This window comes from Argiope bruennichi, chromosome 11 (assembly GCF_947563725.1).
Source record: "Argiope bruennichi chromosome 11, qqArgBrue1.1, whole genome shotgun sequence".
Classification (NCBI taxonomy): Eukaryota; Metazoa; Arthropoda; class Arachnida; order Araneae; family Araneidae; genus Argiope; species Argiope bruennichi.
The window spans coordinates 84,592,617-84,612,227 of NC_079161.1; the positions used below are offsets into that span (position 1 = coordinate 84,592,617).

Below are 19,611 nucleotides of genomic sequence, written 5' to 3' on the forward strand. Positions count from 1 at the left end.
TATTACAATAAATAATGTTTCAACTCACAAAAGAGATTCAGCTTTAATATACTACATGTGGCAGAGAACGAGTTTGACAGAGGTAACTTGTATAACTCTTGGTTAAACTAAAATTATGAATATATTTTCTGCCAAAGACGTGATAAAATTTCCCAATATCTTTAAATAGATTTTAATTTTGCAAAACTGATAAAAATATATATAGGATATGACTGCAATTTAAATTTATTTAACTTGTACCTGAAATTAATGATTATAAATTCCTAAAAGTCAAATTTAATTACAATGGAAAAATGTTAGTCCTTAGACTAATGCTCATTAAAATAAATTTTATAAAGATGTGATTGATTAAAAGGCAAAAAAGTGAACATCCAAAAAGTGTCACGAAACAACATGCAAAAAATAAGAATTAAATCATCATTGTACAAAAAAATATTATCAAAAACTATAGCCCAACTGGCTTTTATATTCATTTAAATAAGAAATCCTAGCATATGATTCTTTGACACTTTAAAAACTACATAATCTGGGACAAATTTTTATATTTATATTGGAATACTTACTTATAAACATAATGTACAAGTTCTAAGAATTGGCCATTCAGATCCAAATCATTTGGGAACCGCTTCTCAATGAACTGCATCATTTTTACCAGGAGAATGGATTTCTCCTTCACATTAGGTCCTTGATTTACAGCAATAGTCGATTTGCTTTTAATCCATTCCTCAACCATCTTTGTGATAGCTTTTAGAACTTTTACATCATGAGATTTCTCAATCAAACTGCAGAGAATGGAACCAATGTAAATTTTTCGCATATCTGAGCCCATTACACCAACTCGATTTTTGACAAAGTCAAGGCAAAGGATAAGGGTGTCAGTGCCAACTGTAAAAGAAAAAAGAAACAAATGAATAATTTAATTAAGTTAATTATGTTATTCATTATAGATGGATTTATTAGTATTTTACATATTTAGAATGAGAAAACATTAATTGAAAATAGGACTAAAGCGAATCATTCTAATAGACTGAATCTTCAAAAAAAAAAAAACCTTATTTATAGACATAACCTATCAACACAAAAATAATTATGTATATCCAAATTAATGAAAACAAACAAGATAATATTCACAAAAAGCAACAAAATAGTAAAAATTTATACTGATGAATTTGTGAAGATAAAGATAAAGAGGTTCTCCTATTTATTCAAATATTTAATTCCTTTCCACCTTTTACATTTATGTCCAACCTTGTCATAAACAGAAAAATAATGCATTTCTGAAATGAAGCGATTTCTTTTGGTCAAATGTTAATGCAGCAAAGCAGAAATTAGAGCTAAATTAATTAAAAAAAGACATTGTCTCAATTTTTGAGCAAGTGAAAAGCATTCAATTAAGATTAAATCATTTTCTCATTTCAATATATGAAAACATGCATAAAAAAAGTATTTTGAAATGATATCTAATTGAATTATGAAAAAGGAGTATTAAATATTATACTAACTGACTGCTACTTTAACTTCAACTGCAAAACTTCAGATTACAAAACCTTCCATCTTGAAAGTTTATGAATTAGAGTAATAATCTCAATTAAAATTTAATTATTATAAGATCAGCATGGAAATTTTCAATACTGAATCTGTAATACAATGCACATCTGAAAATATTCCTGCTCATTTTGTCTGTGAAAAGCATGATGCGAGAGTGAGACAGAATCAACAGATATTAAATTAGGTCCGAGATACTGTTAAAATAATAATGACCCATGTAGACAAACACATCTTCTGGTAATAAAATTTTAAATAAGGTACATCGTAATTAATGTATTGAAATATAGAGAAAAAACCTTTATTAAAAAGCTGATCAAGATAAGAATGGTAAAAATTGATATTTATACTGCATTTAATTAATATTCGTACTGCATTTTAATTTTTAATGCATGTTAAAGAATTTTTTTCTCTTTTATTAATTATTGCAATCATTTTCTTATAATATGGTTTTCATTACAGAAAGTTCTTATTGCTTTTGTTTTGATTTTATTTTTTGCTATTATAATTTATTTTTTCAGAATTTAAAACATTTTTAAAAGTGTGCTTTAAAAAATCCTTTTTACTATTATCTATTTCTCAGTCTTTGATTCTCTTTAAAATTCACTATCATATTTATTATAAAATTAAGCATTGAGTAACAATTAAACTCCAAAATTATTAATATATTATATTATAAGGTAGCATGATACTTGGATCAGGTATATAAATATATATCAGGTATACAAAACAAATACAGGCTAGATGTATCAGTATTAGTTTTTGAACTGAACTGAAGCCAAAATGGCAATCTCTTCACTCTCACTCGTTTTCAAATGGATGATACTATATCAATCTAGTATAAAGTATTAGGATTTGCTTAGACATGTTTTTTAACTGCATATATTTCATACTCGGGTAATAATGCTCTTGACCATACATAATGGCATGTATAAATGTATAATACTGAAAAATTCCCAGCTTCTCTTTTACTAATTAGATCAGAATAGCTTTTCCATTCCTCTTCTCATGCATCCATCAAACACAGTTCAAAACTAAGATCAATAGCATATCATCGATATCTCTTCCTAAGAAGTGAAATCCCAACATAAAACCATATTCATATCAGTATAAACATGAGAACCAATACCTTTTGAGTACCAGCTTTCATTTGGATGAGATTATAAGTTACTAGCTATATTAGATACAATTGAATATTAATACCAATCTGTATCTGATACAATAAAGCCAGGTATCCACACAATCTCAACATAATCATCACAAGATTTGTTTTTAGTAGGCTATATGTTGTGGCCATGCCACAAGACATTTCGTTTTTATGTTTTTCAGTTGAATAGATGCATAACCAACCAGAGTCAAATATTTTTGTTATGTTACCAAGGCAATGAATTCGTATACATTCTTATGACAAATGATTAGCAAAATACTGAAAGTCGACATTAAAGGCATGTGGAAACAGTCAATATAGCCAGAACATCGGAAGATCTCTGCCAATCGTTTACAGTACATGATAAAGTTTTTTTATTATTGTATATTTGGTTATTTCAAAGTTTGAGTTTTAATTTGTAAGGAAACAAATTTTTAAATGCAAAAAATCTTATATAATAAATAGATGCATAATATATATAGTAATATTTAAGAATACTTTATGTAAATATAATACCTAATGCAAATTAAAAATGTGCATATATGCACCCTATTGCTTTCCAAGCATGCTTCTAGAGCATTAAAAAGAGTGTGGGCTCTGGGAGCAAGTTGAGCATGTACAGTGCCGCCGTATACAGTCTTTTAATCTAGAATTCAGAGATTTAAGTATGGCAATTGAATTAAAATTTAATTGTAAAATTCCTTTTCTACAAACACAAAATAAGAGAAATGGGAAAAAAAAATGTCTAGAAAAAATTTACCATCATCGGGAGGTGGTGTTAGGTGTTCCTTTGTCATTTTCTGTAACACACGCATAAATATTGAAATCAGTCTGTCTATGTAACAAGGATTACTCAAGATAGCAGACTTCAAATACATCAGAGTAGGATAAAGTGACTGTGGAGAAGCTACAGGTGACCTAGAAAATTATAATGAAATATAAAAATCAAATTTACAACTAAACATATTTCAGTACTTGTGTGTTACAGTGGCTCCAAGATTTACTTGTTGATTGTTGGATTACATCAAGAGGACCAAGCTCTATTACACATAATGAACCAATTTGATGATATATCTTAGTTGCTTGGTAAAAATTCAAGGACACTATATAATACAAATACTGATATTCATCTTTTTTAGTTCCTATACAACATAAAAAATCTGAACAAAATTCTGATCATGCTATTCTAATGTTATAAGGATAATACCACCAAATTTATGACTTTTTTTTTTGTAAATGAAAGTTATTTTATCAGCTGCATTTGCTAATATCAAAGCTCAATAACTACACAAAATATATTGATTATCACAACTTATTATTTTAATTTTCTTAATAATTTATATCAATTTTTAATTTCTGATAGATAAATATAGCTCCTAATATTAAAAGAAGTATGCAATATATGTCATATTTTTCTATCAATAATATATCCAGCTGTTTCAATTTATCTTGAACCATAAAATGGATCTTAATTATTTTTTAATATTCATATTTTAAATAACTGACCAAACCAAACAACTAGTTCAGTAATCCCAAGTTCATAACATAAATTTCATTTCATATAAATCTCATAACATCTCAACATGTCATGAGTCACTCAAAACAACAATACTTTACAACACATTTCTTATGAAAAGGTTTTTTTAAAAAAAAGCGCAATAACATAGAATACAAAAATCTATGGGTTTTTTTAAAAAGTATTTATACCATATTCTATTCATTAAAATAAAAATGTGAATTTATTGTCAAATATATTATAAAAAGAAGATGTAGCTTATCAATAATATGAAATTTATCCTTTTATAGTCTGTTCTATCAATTATTATTTAAGATATTAAAAAGAAAATGTTGGGAATTGAGAGATTGTAGGTACTGATTGCAAGGCTAGACCACAGGGATAATGATAGATAATAATTAACTAATTAATAAAATTTCATCAAGAATAATTTTTTAAAATTAATTTTAAATCTAAAAAAAATTTAATATATCATTATTAAAAAAAATCACGATTAATAGATTTGCCAATAGAGGAAGAATAGTCATGTACATTATTTTAAGTACCGATTTAAAAAAAAAATGTCAATTTAATCGTTCAATTGCTTAAAAGAATGTTAAAATGAAGTCAAATAGTATAATCCTGAAATATTTTACAAAATTATCAAATCATCAAGTTTATTTCCCAATAAAAACAAAAGATGTACAGTTAGTAATATTGTAATTTCAGAGGATATAATTCAAATAATGTTAACAATAATTCTCACAAGAAAAAAAGTTAATTTTCAGTTAAATTTTAATCAATTTTAGTTAAAATTGTATGTTTAGATTTGATATACAAAAAATTTTACTTCAATTCTTTAATCATAAATGAGTTGAGTTTAATAAAGTTAATTTCAATATATATATATATATATATATATAAACTGTGCATGTAATGGCTTATTCTTTTAAAGATGAAATTAGATACAAATAAGTTAGTAATTATTTTGACAATTGTACCATCTTGCTCTGCATTTTGAGTGTAAATGAAATATATGGATGCTAAACTTAAAATGCAAAAGGTGGTAAACAAAAATATCGACATAAAATATTGAAAGATGATGCACATACTTCTCATATGTTGTAAGCCCTTCCATTATACAATTGCTGATGACACTATAAAGGCCTTCTAATTCTTCATATTTAGAGGCCACATTAGAATTGGTAGGTTCAGTAGGGAAAATATTCATCAAACGTGTCAATAAACTGTGTACAGATTTTATAACCTGAAAAATAACAATTGGGCAAACAGATTTTTTAAAAATCAGACTGGCTAAATTACTCATTAAAAATACAATGATACAGAACTTTTTAAAAGAGAACTAGCTGGCAAGTGGATGAAATTCATATTAGAATACGATAAAATTCACTAAAGTTTCCAATTATCACCAAATAGAATTTCTAATATGATAATGTTAATCAAAGGCAGTTCTAATGAGCAATAGATTAGATAAACTACTTTAGTATACATCTTAAGATTTCAAATTATGTCAAAAATTTCAATTTGATGGAAATACAAGCGGTGCAACCCTACTATTTTTTACTTAAGCAGTAACATTTATCAGATTTATGATAATTAAAATTTATATAAGAATGTTTAAAATGCTAACTTCATATTTTGTAGGTTGTATAGCTGAGCACTGTCATGCATGCTTTGTAAAAAATGATAATGAATGAAATTGAAGATTAGAATGGTTTCATATGCTTATTTTTAAAGCTTACATCCTTCCAAATTATAGCAATTACTTAAAGATTCTATAGTTGGAACAATATTTAACTACTGTTTTCATTAAACAGAAAATTTAAAAAACATACAACATATAATTAACTTCAAAAAGTTGTTCAATACATTTATAAGAATGAACTAGAAAATGAAACGATTTCAATAGGTTTTATTCTGTTAACAATATTTCAGATCCAATTAAATGTTATTTAGCTTTTTCTTGCCTAAATCACAAAATTATCTCTCTAGTTAACTTTTCTTTCCTTGCTGCGAGATCTTCTCTCTACATAATGTTAATGAATACTCATATCAAAACTAATAACTAAAATAAATAACGATAACAGAAGAAGAACCACCACACACAAAAAAAAAAAAAAAATATTAGCAATAATTTCTAACTGGCTTTAAATATAATAAAACTTGTAAGCAATCTGATTTTTGCTAAAATTCAGCACTAAAAAATGTAAATAAAATGCAAAATCCACAATCACATTACTTTTTTTTTTCATGCTTATCTTTATTTGCACAAAGATAAATCAATCAATTCAAGTATTAAAAAAATCTGGGAATTTTTTTTTTAACTCCAAAACCGAAATCATACACAGAAATCGATATTTGAGTTTCTGATTATAATGCAGATAATATGGGTAGCAGATATTTTTCTGCCTAGATGGTAAATTACAGATGGTGTCGAACATTATATAGATTTTTAAATAATGTTTACTTTAATAATTCTACTGTTATTTCTGTAAAGCAACAGTTTTTGACTCAAAGAAAGGAGGGTGGGGGGATATTTTGTTTTATTTCATTATTTCAGCAGCTTAGCATTCCACTTGTGTCACTATTGTTACATTTGGTTGCATATATACTTTAGTCTTAGAATGCATGATTTAATTTTTCATTCATGATCACAATGTAATTAATTAGATTAGCAACCAAAATTAATAACTTAATTAGGTGTTTTAAACCTGAAATATGCATAGCAATGCCAAGATTTAAATCTACTTTAAAATTAACAAATGAACAAAAAAAAAAAAAAAATCATAATATATATTACAATGCATTACATCTTTTAAAAAATCTCACTCAATTTTATGCCCAATTGAAATAAAGCAAGCAAAATAAATAAACAAATAAGAATATATAAACAAAAAATATATATATTTCATAAAATTAGAATTCATGAATATAATATTAAAAATGTTGATATTAAAGTTATGTCCGTTCAAATTTACATATTCGAACTAAATTAGAAATCAAGTAAGACTTAATTTTCTAAACATTTTATGTGTAAATGAAAGGAAAAAATCGTACGCTGAATACTTTTTCATTTGGCATTTTATAAAAACAATTTGACAGCAAATATTAAAGAATTCTAAATACTGAAAATTATACTGATCTATTTCAAGAAAAACAATGAATACTACAAAATGGGATCACAGTTAATTCTATCATTCATTTTATATTATCAGAATTGTCTGATCCCAAAGTTGCATATCAAAATGCACACAAAATTATATATATCCGTACATTGTTTAATGTTATAAGCTTTGAAGTAGATAATCGATCAAGTATTAATTATTGATGATTGTGGAATTTTTTGCCCCACTGTTAGAAAACATCTGAGAGGCATCTTACCAAGCAATGGGATTCATATTTTACTTCTGAACGAGAGGTGAAGATTGATTTAAAGAGATAACCTAGATGTCAAATTTGGTTTTGAAAGTTGATGATCAGCCATAAATTACTGTCTCCTTACAACTAAATTAGAATAGCAAAATGATTTTTTTAAAAATTTGATTTCAATTTTACAGATAAAATTGAACAAACATGAAACTTTACCTAAAATAAGTTAACACAACACTGTAACAAACTTGATAATTGGCAAAGTTTTGAAAAGTCATCAGTTTTTTGTGAATAATATAAAATAATAAATGTTGGCATTTCAGATGAGGGTAAATGAGATGAAGTACACACACCAATGAATACTGGAATGAGTCAAACACTTGCTATTTTAAAATGAAGTGTGTAGCATTGTTCAACAAATTAAAAAACAATTAACAAACAAGTACGGACAATGAGCCATTACAGAATAATTGTCAATAAGCAACAATTATTTTTATTGTTTTTGAAAACAAATTATAAACAGCATGGGTAAAGTGTTTTTTCTTTTCCCTTTGATATAATAAATATATAGTTGATTTTACCAAGTTGGTCAATTGTTACCAAAATTTTTAAGTTCTGAAATGATCACAATAAAAGGCATCTGCTATAATTTCATTTTAACATTTTCTCATCAGATTTATTAATTCCATCAATTTATAACATTGCATGAAACTATTTGGATCAAAATACATTTCTATTTTAATAAAATAAGAGCATTTGCTTTAATTCTTTAGAATAAAAAGAAAATGGCTTTTTTTTTTTAAATTTCATTCTAGATATACTTAGTACTATAATTTTGCAAATATTTTAAAGGTCATAAAAATGGAGAAAAGACAAAAATGAATGAAAATTTATATACACTTTATATAACTTTCAAAACTTTACCTTAATATGGCTACATGACAAACAGGCAGCAAGTCCCCGTTGCAGCTGTTTAAAAGTTGCCAAAATTGCTTCTTTTCTTAAATTACTAACCAAAAAGGCCAAAAGTTCCAAAGCAGTGCAGACATTTCCAATATTTGGAGTAGCACTTTCCTATGGATAAATTAAAAGAAAAAAGATTATAAATATTTCAATAAACTCAATATATTTAAATGAATAAAAATAAAATGAGATATCGACACAGTTTTTTTTTTTTTTTAACAGAATTATTTGCCAAATGTGTAAAGATGTTATATTATAATGTAGGTTATATTAAAAACAAAAAATATTGCTAAATTATCAATATAATAAATTTTTGTTAAACAATTTACAGATGAATACCAAATACATTAAAAAGTCAGTTATCATATAATATCAATATTTAACATTATATAGTATGTCAAACATTAATAACTGATAAAAGATTTGCTAAAAGTCAACTAATAATGAAGATAAACAAGTGCACAACATTCTATGTGTGCTGGTCAAATATACCATTTGACCAAAAATTACTAAACCTGGTACATACATATTTTGGAGTAAACATGCATGTAATTTTTTAAACATTTAATTAAAAATTAATTGAAATTATAGCATTTTTTCATGATAGTTTAGAAAGAAAATTGTAGCACAAAAATCATTCTTATATTATTGTAAAATTGATCTAATCAAAAATACCAATGCTTTTGCTATAAAATTGCATTTTACATTTCACCACTGTTGAAGTGAAACTCAAATCGTTTTCACTACTGCTACTAATATATACTCCTGGACTTTTTTTCTATTATTCATAATCAAGATATGAAGATTTAGCTCATTTTTTTATATTGAGGCAGTTTCAGAATAAGGTGTGCTTTTGAAAAAATTGTAACTTCAGAAATAATGATAAAAATTTTTTTAATTCTCATTTTTAAATACTGCTGTTCTCTACAGTGATATAATTAAATATATAAAGATATAGGCAGAAAATAAGGAAAATTCATAGCACAATGAATAGAATGGTATAGGGCTTTTCAAATAATAAATTATATATTTATCAAACTTTCCTTTTTTTTTTTTTTTTTTTTAGTGGGAGCAATTAAGTCCTAATTACACAAAATATTTAATCGAAATTTTAGCAACTATTAATCTTTATGAATCAATTGATTGCCAAAAAGGTATCTAGTATTCAATAAGATTAATAATGAGAGAAATTTGTTGGCCAATATAATAAAATTAAGGAAAGTATACAATTAAAAGATAATGGGAAATTAAATTTTTACTGTTTTATGATTAAATAATTTTCTCCAAATGTTTCCTATGAATAAATCCTGTAAGAATTATAGTATGAAACTTAGTAGCAAGTGAGAATTTATTAAAGATTATAAAAAAACAACTTGCAAATAAAAACTATAGCCTTAAAATTAAATTACTTTTTTAATCAATTAGACCTTTTTATTACTTACATAAAGTAAAGAAAAACTAAATTTTATCTGATAGCTATGAGAGAGACAAGAAAAGATATTTTGAAACAAAATATTCTGTAGCAAAATCGCGTAAAGACAACTAAGTGAATCATAAGCCTGAAACAGCAAAGCAGCGATATTTTAATACAGTATTTTTTAATACATTGTTCTTGTAATCATTAAATTAACACAGTAAGTAAATTTTACCCTCCCCCCACCTTTTTTGACCTAAAAATAACCTTTTTTCTTAACTTATCCAATTATCTGGGTAATTGGAGTTTTACTGTATAATCTGATCAATATACATGATCTGCACATTTTCTTTCAGGAAATTTTTTATTCCTTTCTATAAATCTCAATTTAAATACAATTCAATAGACTCAAATTACAACCAAAGCCTTTCTTTCACTATTTCTTAAAATCAAAGTTGTTACAAGTCTGCCATGTTGCTTCCTTGTGCAATTAATATCGATGTAAGAAAGATAGTTTTACAAATAGTTTCAAAAGGCATGGAAGGAATGCCTGGCTAACAATGCTGTCTAGTCTAGGTGACAAAAATGAAGTATTTTGAGAATCAAGGAATCTAGACAATATTGCCATCAGGTTTCAAGATTCTTAGCTTCTTTTAGAATATTTGAAGCTTTGTCATAGGAGCTATAAAAATTGAAGTTTACATAGGAGAGAAGCAGCAGAGCAAGGTCTTTCTTTAGAGTGTTAATCTCCAACAAGTTATCATTGAGAGCTCTGTACTTTAGTTTTTAATAAAGATTTGCAGCTTATGTGTTGCTGATTTTTGCAAGTACTGTTTTAGTATACATTTTACTGTCTTTTCTTGCAGAATAAAGCAGTTACTGTTTAGTGAACTCTCTGATACTAATCACTTCATTAAAAAAAAAAAAAAAATGCGATTTTCAAAAATCAAAAAATTTAACTAGGCAATTCTGACATGAAACAGATTTAACATCAACATTATCAACAAGAACAAAAAGAAGAGAAAAAAATTTCAAGAAACATTGAATTTTACTAACATAAGTACTGAGAAATAAAATAAGATGAATTGAATAATAAAATAAATAAACTTATACAAAAAAAATGGTTCAAATATTAAACATACTATAGAATTAATACATAAAAAAAAACCAAAATATCTCAAAAATGATAAAATTCTGACTCTGAAAGTACTGAAATCTGCAATTTTCCAGAAATATGCCATGTGTCTTCCATTTAAAATAACATTTATAAAACCACTAGATTTTTTAACAAAATCAACTCAATAAAAGATTCGTTTCTTTCTATTAGTTTGAAATGGGCAAACAGAATTAAAAGAAATCTAGATTTATTTAGATTTAGCATTTGAAAATTTTTAAACTATGATTAAATAAAAATAAGTTACATAAGAATTATTTGATTTCCATTAGCATACCTTTACAGTACACAGTAACTTATCGGACCACCCAAGTTTAATTTCTGCATTTGGCCATACATCGGGTTTCAAAGCACTTTTTAAAAGTGCCACACACCTTCGAGATAACATTTCTCCTGTGGTCCCACTACTTGAAGAAGATTCATTCACCTGCAAAGAATGTATAAAATGCTGCTCATCAAATAGATAAAAGTTTTTTTTTAAAAAAGCTAAATATTGCCAAAAGTTTTATATCTTCTCTCATAATGATGTACTTAAAATTACGGAACATAACCTTTTCATAAGGAATAATGTCAAAGCGAATTGAGCCATTTATAAATATATATATAAAAAGATAAAATCTAGAAAAATCAGTTTGTGTTCCTCTTTGAATTAAACTCATAATATATATGTACTACATTGAAATTAATTTTGACTTTTATAGAGAAAAAGGAGTTTTATCATGTTAGTAAAACTGAAGTTGTAACCACAAGAAATTAGCTTGGTTATTAAGCTGCATTGGCCCATATGTTACACTTATGAAAATCATATTAATACATAAAGGCTATTTGTTATGATAATGCATCTTTATGTTATTCATTTAATCAACTAAACAGTATTATATATATTAATGGTTTCTTAACTTTCATATAGAAACAAAGGTTTTAAAGGTGATATTTAAAACAATAACTGATGAACAATATTCTTTTGCAGTTACTAACTATACAACAGCAATATTACATATTACAGCAATATTACATATATGTCAGAATACAAAATAGTCATTACTTTTAAGAATGTGATAATGCAATCCAATTAAGAATGTTTTTCATAAAACAGGGGATAAACCAAAATTTCTTTAATTCTTCTTATTAACTTTAGCATTTTATTTACTTTTAGTGCAACTATAAAGCTATGGCGACTGTATTTTGCAAGCAAATTTTACAGCTTTAAAGAATTTCTACTTTCTTATACACAAAGTATATAAAGAGAAAATATAATAACCATCAAACAATTAAAAGTGAAGTTTTTGATTAATATCGTTTCAGCCTTTTAAGAATGTTAAAAACAAATTTTTGCAAACATGTCAGACTGTTGCTCTGCAAGCAGGATAAATGAAAAATGCTTTATGATAGATTAATAAAATTCTGTATTTAATTGGTTGGTATAATATCAAATCTTGAATTAGTTTGTCTGCCTAACTGAGTACTAATCAACATTGATAATCAAAAATAATAAAAGAGATAGGTAATGAAAAATTATTAAACAGTTTTATCATTTAAAATATAGAACAAAATTGTCCAGGAGTTGCCAACTATTGATCTGTACTTCTGCACACATGAAAATATGATAACTCAAAAATGTAACAATTTAAATTAAATTTGCTTGAAAGTAGTAGTTATGTAGTTTATCAAATTTTGAACTAAAGCTGTCAAAGAGTTGAGCATTTTTCAATCTACACTTTCTCATACTTTAAAAATACAATGACTCCTGCAATTAAAATTACATATGTTACAAGATAAGTATTTTGATAGCAAATTTTGGTTCAGATATATTTCTATGTCATATTTTGGTTTCAACTGATTGAGGAAAAAAAAAAAAAAAAAAAAGGCATTCAATATATATAATATATATATATTCCATTTTTTAGTATTAATATATTAATACTAAAAAATCAATGTCAATAATTAATTGCCAAAGATTGATCTTTCATAACTATTTGTTTGCCAAACAGTTAATACACATGTATAATTTTCTTTATTATATTGAAAGCACATAACTTCGTGAAAATAAAAATATGAGCATTGACAACATTCATGCCTTGCTCAAGAACCATAATTATATACAGTGGGGAAGAAGGTCATACTTTACTTTATTAGAGAGTATGTGAAATTTTTTTCGGGAAACCATTCATGTTGGCATTATTTTATGTATTACATTACAGTATAAACAGATACTGACACTCCAGTAATAAAATAACACTGGCATACCTGGCAAGCCATGCGTAAAAGAAAATTAACTATAGCATCTGAATGCTCCTTGTCAACAGTCTTGTAACGGTCTGATATTTTTGCAGGAGGACCGGATAGATTTCGACTTCTTTTTTCCAATGATTCAATACTATTTCTTTTCCCAGCCATCATTACACTTTGAGCTGCCTCCATTTGCTGCAAAAATATTATTATAATATAAGCATATCCCAAGGGTTTATAGATTTAATAAAAATTATTTTTATAACTTTAGACCTTAATAACTTAAAAACTATAATAGATAATAACAAAAGCATTGTGATAAGATAGCTCATAAAGTCCCCTTCCCCAAACGATGCAAAATGAGGATTCAACAGAAAAAAGTTCACTGGCTCATATAAAATCCAATATCAAAATGCAATGAAAGTTTTGTAACGAAAAAATACATTTCCAAAGTATTTGAAAATGTGTCCATGCAGGTGCTGGAGTGTAAACTGAAAGAAATTGAATATCAACTGGACGTTGTCTCTGCAACTAAGGTCCATACATTGTCATATAAGAAACAAAACATTATGAGTTACTTTGTCCACATTAAAAATTATTTATTATTGCCTAGCATGTTTTAAAATTATTTAAATCGAAAGATAATTTGTGTACAACTGAGTGTTATCAGAATATTGAAAATATTTTTTTAAACAGAATTACAGGTGAAGTAAATAGTTAAAAGTCTTGCATATAATAATTGATGCAATTTTCTATAAAATTAGAAATATAATATGCATTAAAAAACAAGATTCCAAAGTTATTTACAGAACTTTGAAATGATAATACTCAAATTATAATCACAAAAACTAATAATTTAATTACTTTAAATTTCATTTCCTTTTCTCATGTACAAAATTCTTAAAAAGACTAAAAGATTCAAAATAAAGGGTTCATACAATGTGCTAAACATACAATTACTATATTTGCTAAAAAAAATGTATAAACCTACAAGCATTCATTCTGTCTGTAGATGATTAATACTATAATACATGCCTATGTTAAAATCCTTAACATGGATGTTAATAAATATCTATGATTTACAACAGATAAAGATAAAAAGGATATTACCAAATCAATAGTTTCTGATTATTCAAATCCCAATTTTAGTAGTAATAGAAGTCTGTATGTGTTTGTGTGAGAGAGAGACACAGATTTTGATTTAAAAAAGGTATTCTTATCTGAGAGAAGCACTGAAGAAATATAAAAGGTAATTTAGAGCATACCAAAATTTTATGTTTCTTAGAGATTAAGTATTTTTATGGTATGGAGAAAATTATCTTCAGAATCCTTTGTTAATTTTTTTTTTCAGAACTCATTTACTGGATTATCATGAAAAATCAAACATATAAGAATTAAGTCAAAAGTTTTAAAAGTATACTTTTATTAATGTACTAAATCTGTATTAATGAGAATCATGATTTATTTTAATCAATCATTCAAACGATAATTAACTTCTGAAAATATTAAAACAATAACTTTTCATCAAGAATAAGTATATAAAATTTTAAAACTATAGCACAACAAGGGTCATTTAAAAAACCAATCATAAAATTCCATCTTTAAAAATACAAAACAAGCCAAGCTAAACAATAGTGTATAAAAATACCTCTGTTTTATCTATTCCAAACTGATTTCTTTCAGCTTCTTCTCCATGTCTCCGTAATTCCCATCTTATCATAACTTCTGCGAGGTCTACCGCAAGGCGTTTATGCTCGATTGTAGCATTTGGTGTGAAAACTAATCTTTGTACAGAGCTGACCATGTGATGGATTAGATGGTGCCGAACTGGGTAATAAACCTAAAATAAAACATGTTGCTGAAATCTACAATAACAGAATTCTTCAAATAATTATTCAGTATTCCATACATACTGAGGATGATATATTTTTTTTTTAACTCATCAAGTATAGTATGAAATATCAATTTTGCCATGTAATTTTTATTATCTTTCAAAATCCTCTTTTTTTTAAAACTTATTAAAAAGAAAGCTCGTTTTATTTTGATAATTTAATGGTAATCATGTAATAAATTTTAAAAAAATGATCGAAATTTTTTTTGAATTATTTTAAACAGTTTTAAGATTTCAACAACAGGAAACTTCAAGGTATCGTCTTAAAATATGGATTCTGACAGTAAAAAATTTTAATTTTTAGTCTTTTTCTTTAATCAGATAATGTTCAATTTAATTTAAATTACAGATTTCAATAAATTTATTTACAGTTACCTTACAAATCACATCATCAAGAAAACTATAAAAGTCCAATTCGGGATTTTGCTTCCAATTCAATAAACTTTATTGAAAAAAAAATAATTAAAACAAATTTAAAGAGAAAAATTAAAATATTTTAAAAATAGAAAACCATTGATATAATGATTACTTTTGAATCTCTTGGCATAACCTAGGAACAAAATATCAAAGGGGGGGGGGTTAAAATTGCAGATATCCTGATTAAAAAATCTGGACAAAAGGTGATCTCCCCCCTCTTTAAGATGAAGGAAATAAGGACCTTCAAGGACCATAAAATTACAAATTTCAACACAAAAAGGAAAATGATAAATATCATATTTTTCAAAAGTACATATTCTTTTTTATATTTCTAGATATTTAATTGAAGAGTACTAGGGACACTTGTTATTCTCATCTTGCAGCTAATAAGCTGATACTTTTGTTTGAAATAAGAGTTTTGCGATAACAGTTCAGTGTGTCTTACCTATTAGCCACTGAACATTACTACTAGATATAATTCTACTAGGTGACCATTTTAACTCTCAACGTAAAACCAAGCCACATAAATAAATTTTCTCACCCCTCTTCGAAAATTAAGGATGCCTGTTTTGCCTATTTTTCAAGGACTTTTCATGCATCTACAAAAATTCAAGTACTTTTCTGAGGTCATGAGTACAGCAAAATAAAATCCAAGGAATCAAAAAGCTTCAAGAATAATGAGAAACCAGATGGTATATATCGTTTGAATATTGTTCAGGAAGTTTGGTATGCATATGACTTGTTAAGACAAGGCAAAACTGAAAGAATGGGAGAAATTTAATTTCGATACAGAAATGAAATGCTTGTTAGAAAAAGACTTTAAACGCAGAGGAATAATATATCAATTAACTAATTTAATGGAAGTATATTTAGTAATACTATTTAACTGGATATAATATTTTGTTTCATCGTTTTATCAAATGATAAATGTCTGCAATTTACTCTAAAACTATTAATTTGCACACATTTGACAAAATAAAAGTATAAATTGTATAGCTTAGTAATGATTCTTATTTAGCTATCCAATCAAGCTGCTAATATGTCAAAAATAAATTTTTGAAGTTATTTGTTCCAATGCCAAAGGCATCATATTCTGTTAAGGCAATTTTTATTAACTTTTTTAAACAATATCAAAATCACATTTAATTTAAACTTCTGGCAGTTGCATTATTCTACCTTTTCTTTTGGATAATAGTTGACAATGCCTGATTAGATAGGTATCCCATAGTGCATTGCGATTGCACTGATAATGAGATGATATGCTGTTCTGATAAGATGCAGAAATTAATGTCTCGTCTTGTCTTTCATGTCTGTGTGAAATGTGGTCATTAAAGAAATGTTCCTGAAAACATATGCCCTTTTGCTTTTATTGCATAGATCATATCGATCTTCGTTCCCCAACAAACTTTATTTTACCTTGTAGTGTCTCACCAAAAGTTGCAACATGTGAACGAGCTGCGCTAAGGTATGTCCCTCTTCTACAATGATCTTTTTGGTCCAATGAGTCAACATGTTGTTTCCATCTTCCATTCTCACAGGCATAGCAGGTGTTAGAATTTCTAAAGCCTGTCTTACAACAGTTCTTGCCTCTGCTGCATGAGCTTTCAACAAACTGTGAAAAACCTACAAAAAAAAAAACAAAAAAAAAACTATTACTAATTACTATTTAAAACATAATTTATTTTCCATAAAAGTTTCACTTCTGTTCAAAGACAAAAATAGCTTCTGTTATATTTGAGGAACGATTTTCTAAAATATTTTTTAATATATGTTTTAATCAGCTAACTTTAAATTTAGCTTTGCATCTATTCTAATATCAATAAGTTTTCAACAATTCTGAACAAGACACTTGCACTTAAATATAGATAAGTATCAAAAAGTAAATTATCATTAGCAAGGTTTCTTTCAGTTTTAAATTTACAAAATAAGTGTTTAGAAAAATATTCAATAGTTGGAACCAATTTCCAGAGTGAAAGATTAAAAATACTTCATTGTTAATAAATATTAAACTAAAATTATTTTATTTATTATTGAGGCATGTAATAATGAAAAGAATATTTTCGATCAAATTAACCTTTTAATACCCAACTTAAATTCCTGCACATATTCAGTAAATTTCAAATTGTATATATCAGGATACAGAGACTTAACGCCAGGATTAAGATAACTGTAGAAAAAAAACTTAAATATAGAATTTAATTTAGAATAGAATTTAAATATAGGATAAAATTTTGAACTGGCATATTTATACGTACAGAAAAAAATTTCTTTAAGGTGATCATTATAATGCTTATTGCTCTTAGGCTTTAAGTAGAGAATCAACCAATACTACATTTTCGACCAACATTAATGATTGATGTTCATTGAATTTCTTGCTTTGCTTGTATGGAAAATCAACAAATCCTTTTCCCCACAGGACAGGGTTCATATTCTTTTGCTCAACAAGAGAAATCTGGATTGATTTCAAGAGACTGCTATATTGCTAGATTTAACAAACAATCATAATTGAATTACAGATGCAAAATGAATAGTAAAAAATCATTTTGAGTGTTAGATATAAAAATTAAAATTCTGGCAGTCATGAAAATTTATTTAAAATGAGTTAACACAGGGGTGCGACTGAAAATTCTACAGCCTCTTCACCATAAAGTTTTGAAAAATCATGCACCAAGAAATAAAGGGTGAAGATTCCAATTTTTAGTAAACAGCCCTCTGACGAATGGCAAAATGACTTAAGCATTTGAAATTTTAAAACTCAGAGCTTTCAACAAATTTGAAAAAAACTGATACATGTACGACAATATATAAGTGAACTTTAAGGAATAATATCAATAAACAGTAATGAATATTTTTAACAATGAATATATCAAAAAATGAATATTTTTAATTGCTATTTTTAAATATAAATTATAAACTTATATTTCAAATGAATGATAGGTAGTCCTGAAGAAAGTGTTTTCCTTCTTTTACCTAGATGTATTAAAAATATAATTTATTTTACTACATTCAGTTATTGTTATCAAATAGTTAATTCTTATAAGTCCAGAAGTGATCACATTAAGTGTAGCTACTGAGTATGCATGTATTAGCCATGGAAATAAAATCTCCAATAACAAGATGAAAGTTAGATAAATTTTCTTGATCACAGAACAAAACTTGTTTACCTGTAAGACTATTCTTTTATGAATTGCAAATTTGGCTATGATGTTAGCCAACAATAAATGGCCATGATATTTAGTGGCAGGATCAACACAATTTTTAGTTAAAAGGCAAGGCCACGCAAATGTCATTAACCTTCTCAGCTTGTTACCTTGACGTCTGGAAAAGAAAAGGAAATAAATGCTTATATAGACAATTCAATCTAATTAAACTAAGAACATCTTTTCCATAACATATAAAGAGAAAAATTAAATATTAAAATGAAAGAAATTACATTTAATGATAGTTGAATAATAATTAATAATAATTTATAAATATGATTTAGTTTTAAAACCAGCAGGACATTATGTTTCAAAATAAAGAAACCTTGATTTCAAATAGCAAAAATACATTTTAAAAGAGGCTGCTTAAATCTGACATGAAATCTTTTGAGCAGTCATACATCACCTTTGCCCACGATTGAAGTATGATAGGATTTTTTAAAAAAAGGAACTAATTTGAATTTTGGAAATAAAACTAAATATCTTAAAAAGCATTTTTTTTTTTTTTTTTTTTTTTTTGTAAATGAAACAACACAATGCTGCCACACAAGTGAAAATTTCACAAATTCTTCGTAAAATCATTCTAGAAATTGGACTATAGTTAAATTGTTAGAAATATAAGGTTTTAATTTTAGTTTTAAGACATCTAAATATTATATAATTTTAGTAACTAAACATAAATTTGAAAACATTAAGGAGATTTTTATACATCTTTCAAATTATATTTAATCCTAGTAAACATATTT

The 19,611-nt window shown here is 26.2% G+C and overlaps 1 protein-coding gene across 3 annotated transcripts in view; it reads right to left on the reverse strand.

The window, feature by feature from the left end:
* LOC129956456 (transformation/transcription domain-associated protein-like) overlaps nt 1–19,611 on the reverse strand; it is a 123,916-nt gene that overhangs the window by 41,788 nt on the left and 62,517 nt on the right. For all 3 annotated transcript variants that reach the window (XM_056068343.1, XM_056068342.1, XM_056068341.1), the window contains 9 exons: nt 18,830–18,983; nt 17,082–17,288; nt 15,006–15,197; nt 13,376–13,552; nt 11,406–11,555; nt 8,502–8,651; nt 5,300–5,454; nt 3,453–3,610; nt 564–885 (listed from right to left, as the gene is read on the reverse strand). In XM_056068343.1, coding sequence (XP_055924318.1) covers nt 564–885; nt 3,453–3,610; nt 5,300–5,454; nt 8,502–8,651; nt 11,406–11,555; nt 13,376–13,552; nt 15,006–15,197; nt 17,082–17,288; nt 18,830–18,983 — 1,665 coding nt within the window. The remainder of the gene's footprint in view (nt 1–563; nt 886–3,452; nt 3,611–5,299; nt 5,455–8,501; nt 8,652–11,405; nt 11,556–13,375; nt 13,553–15,005; nt 15,198–17,081; nt 17,289–18,829; nt 18,984–19,611) is intronic.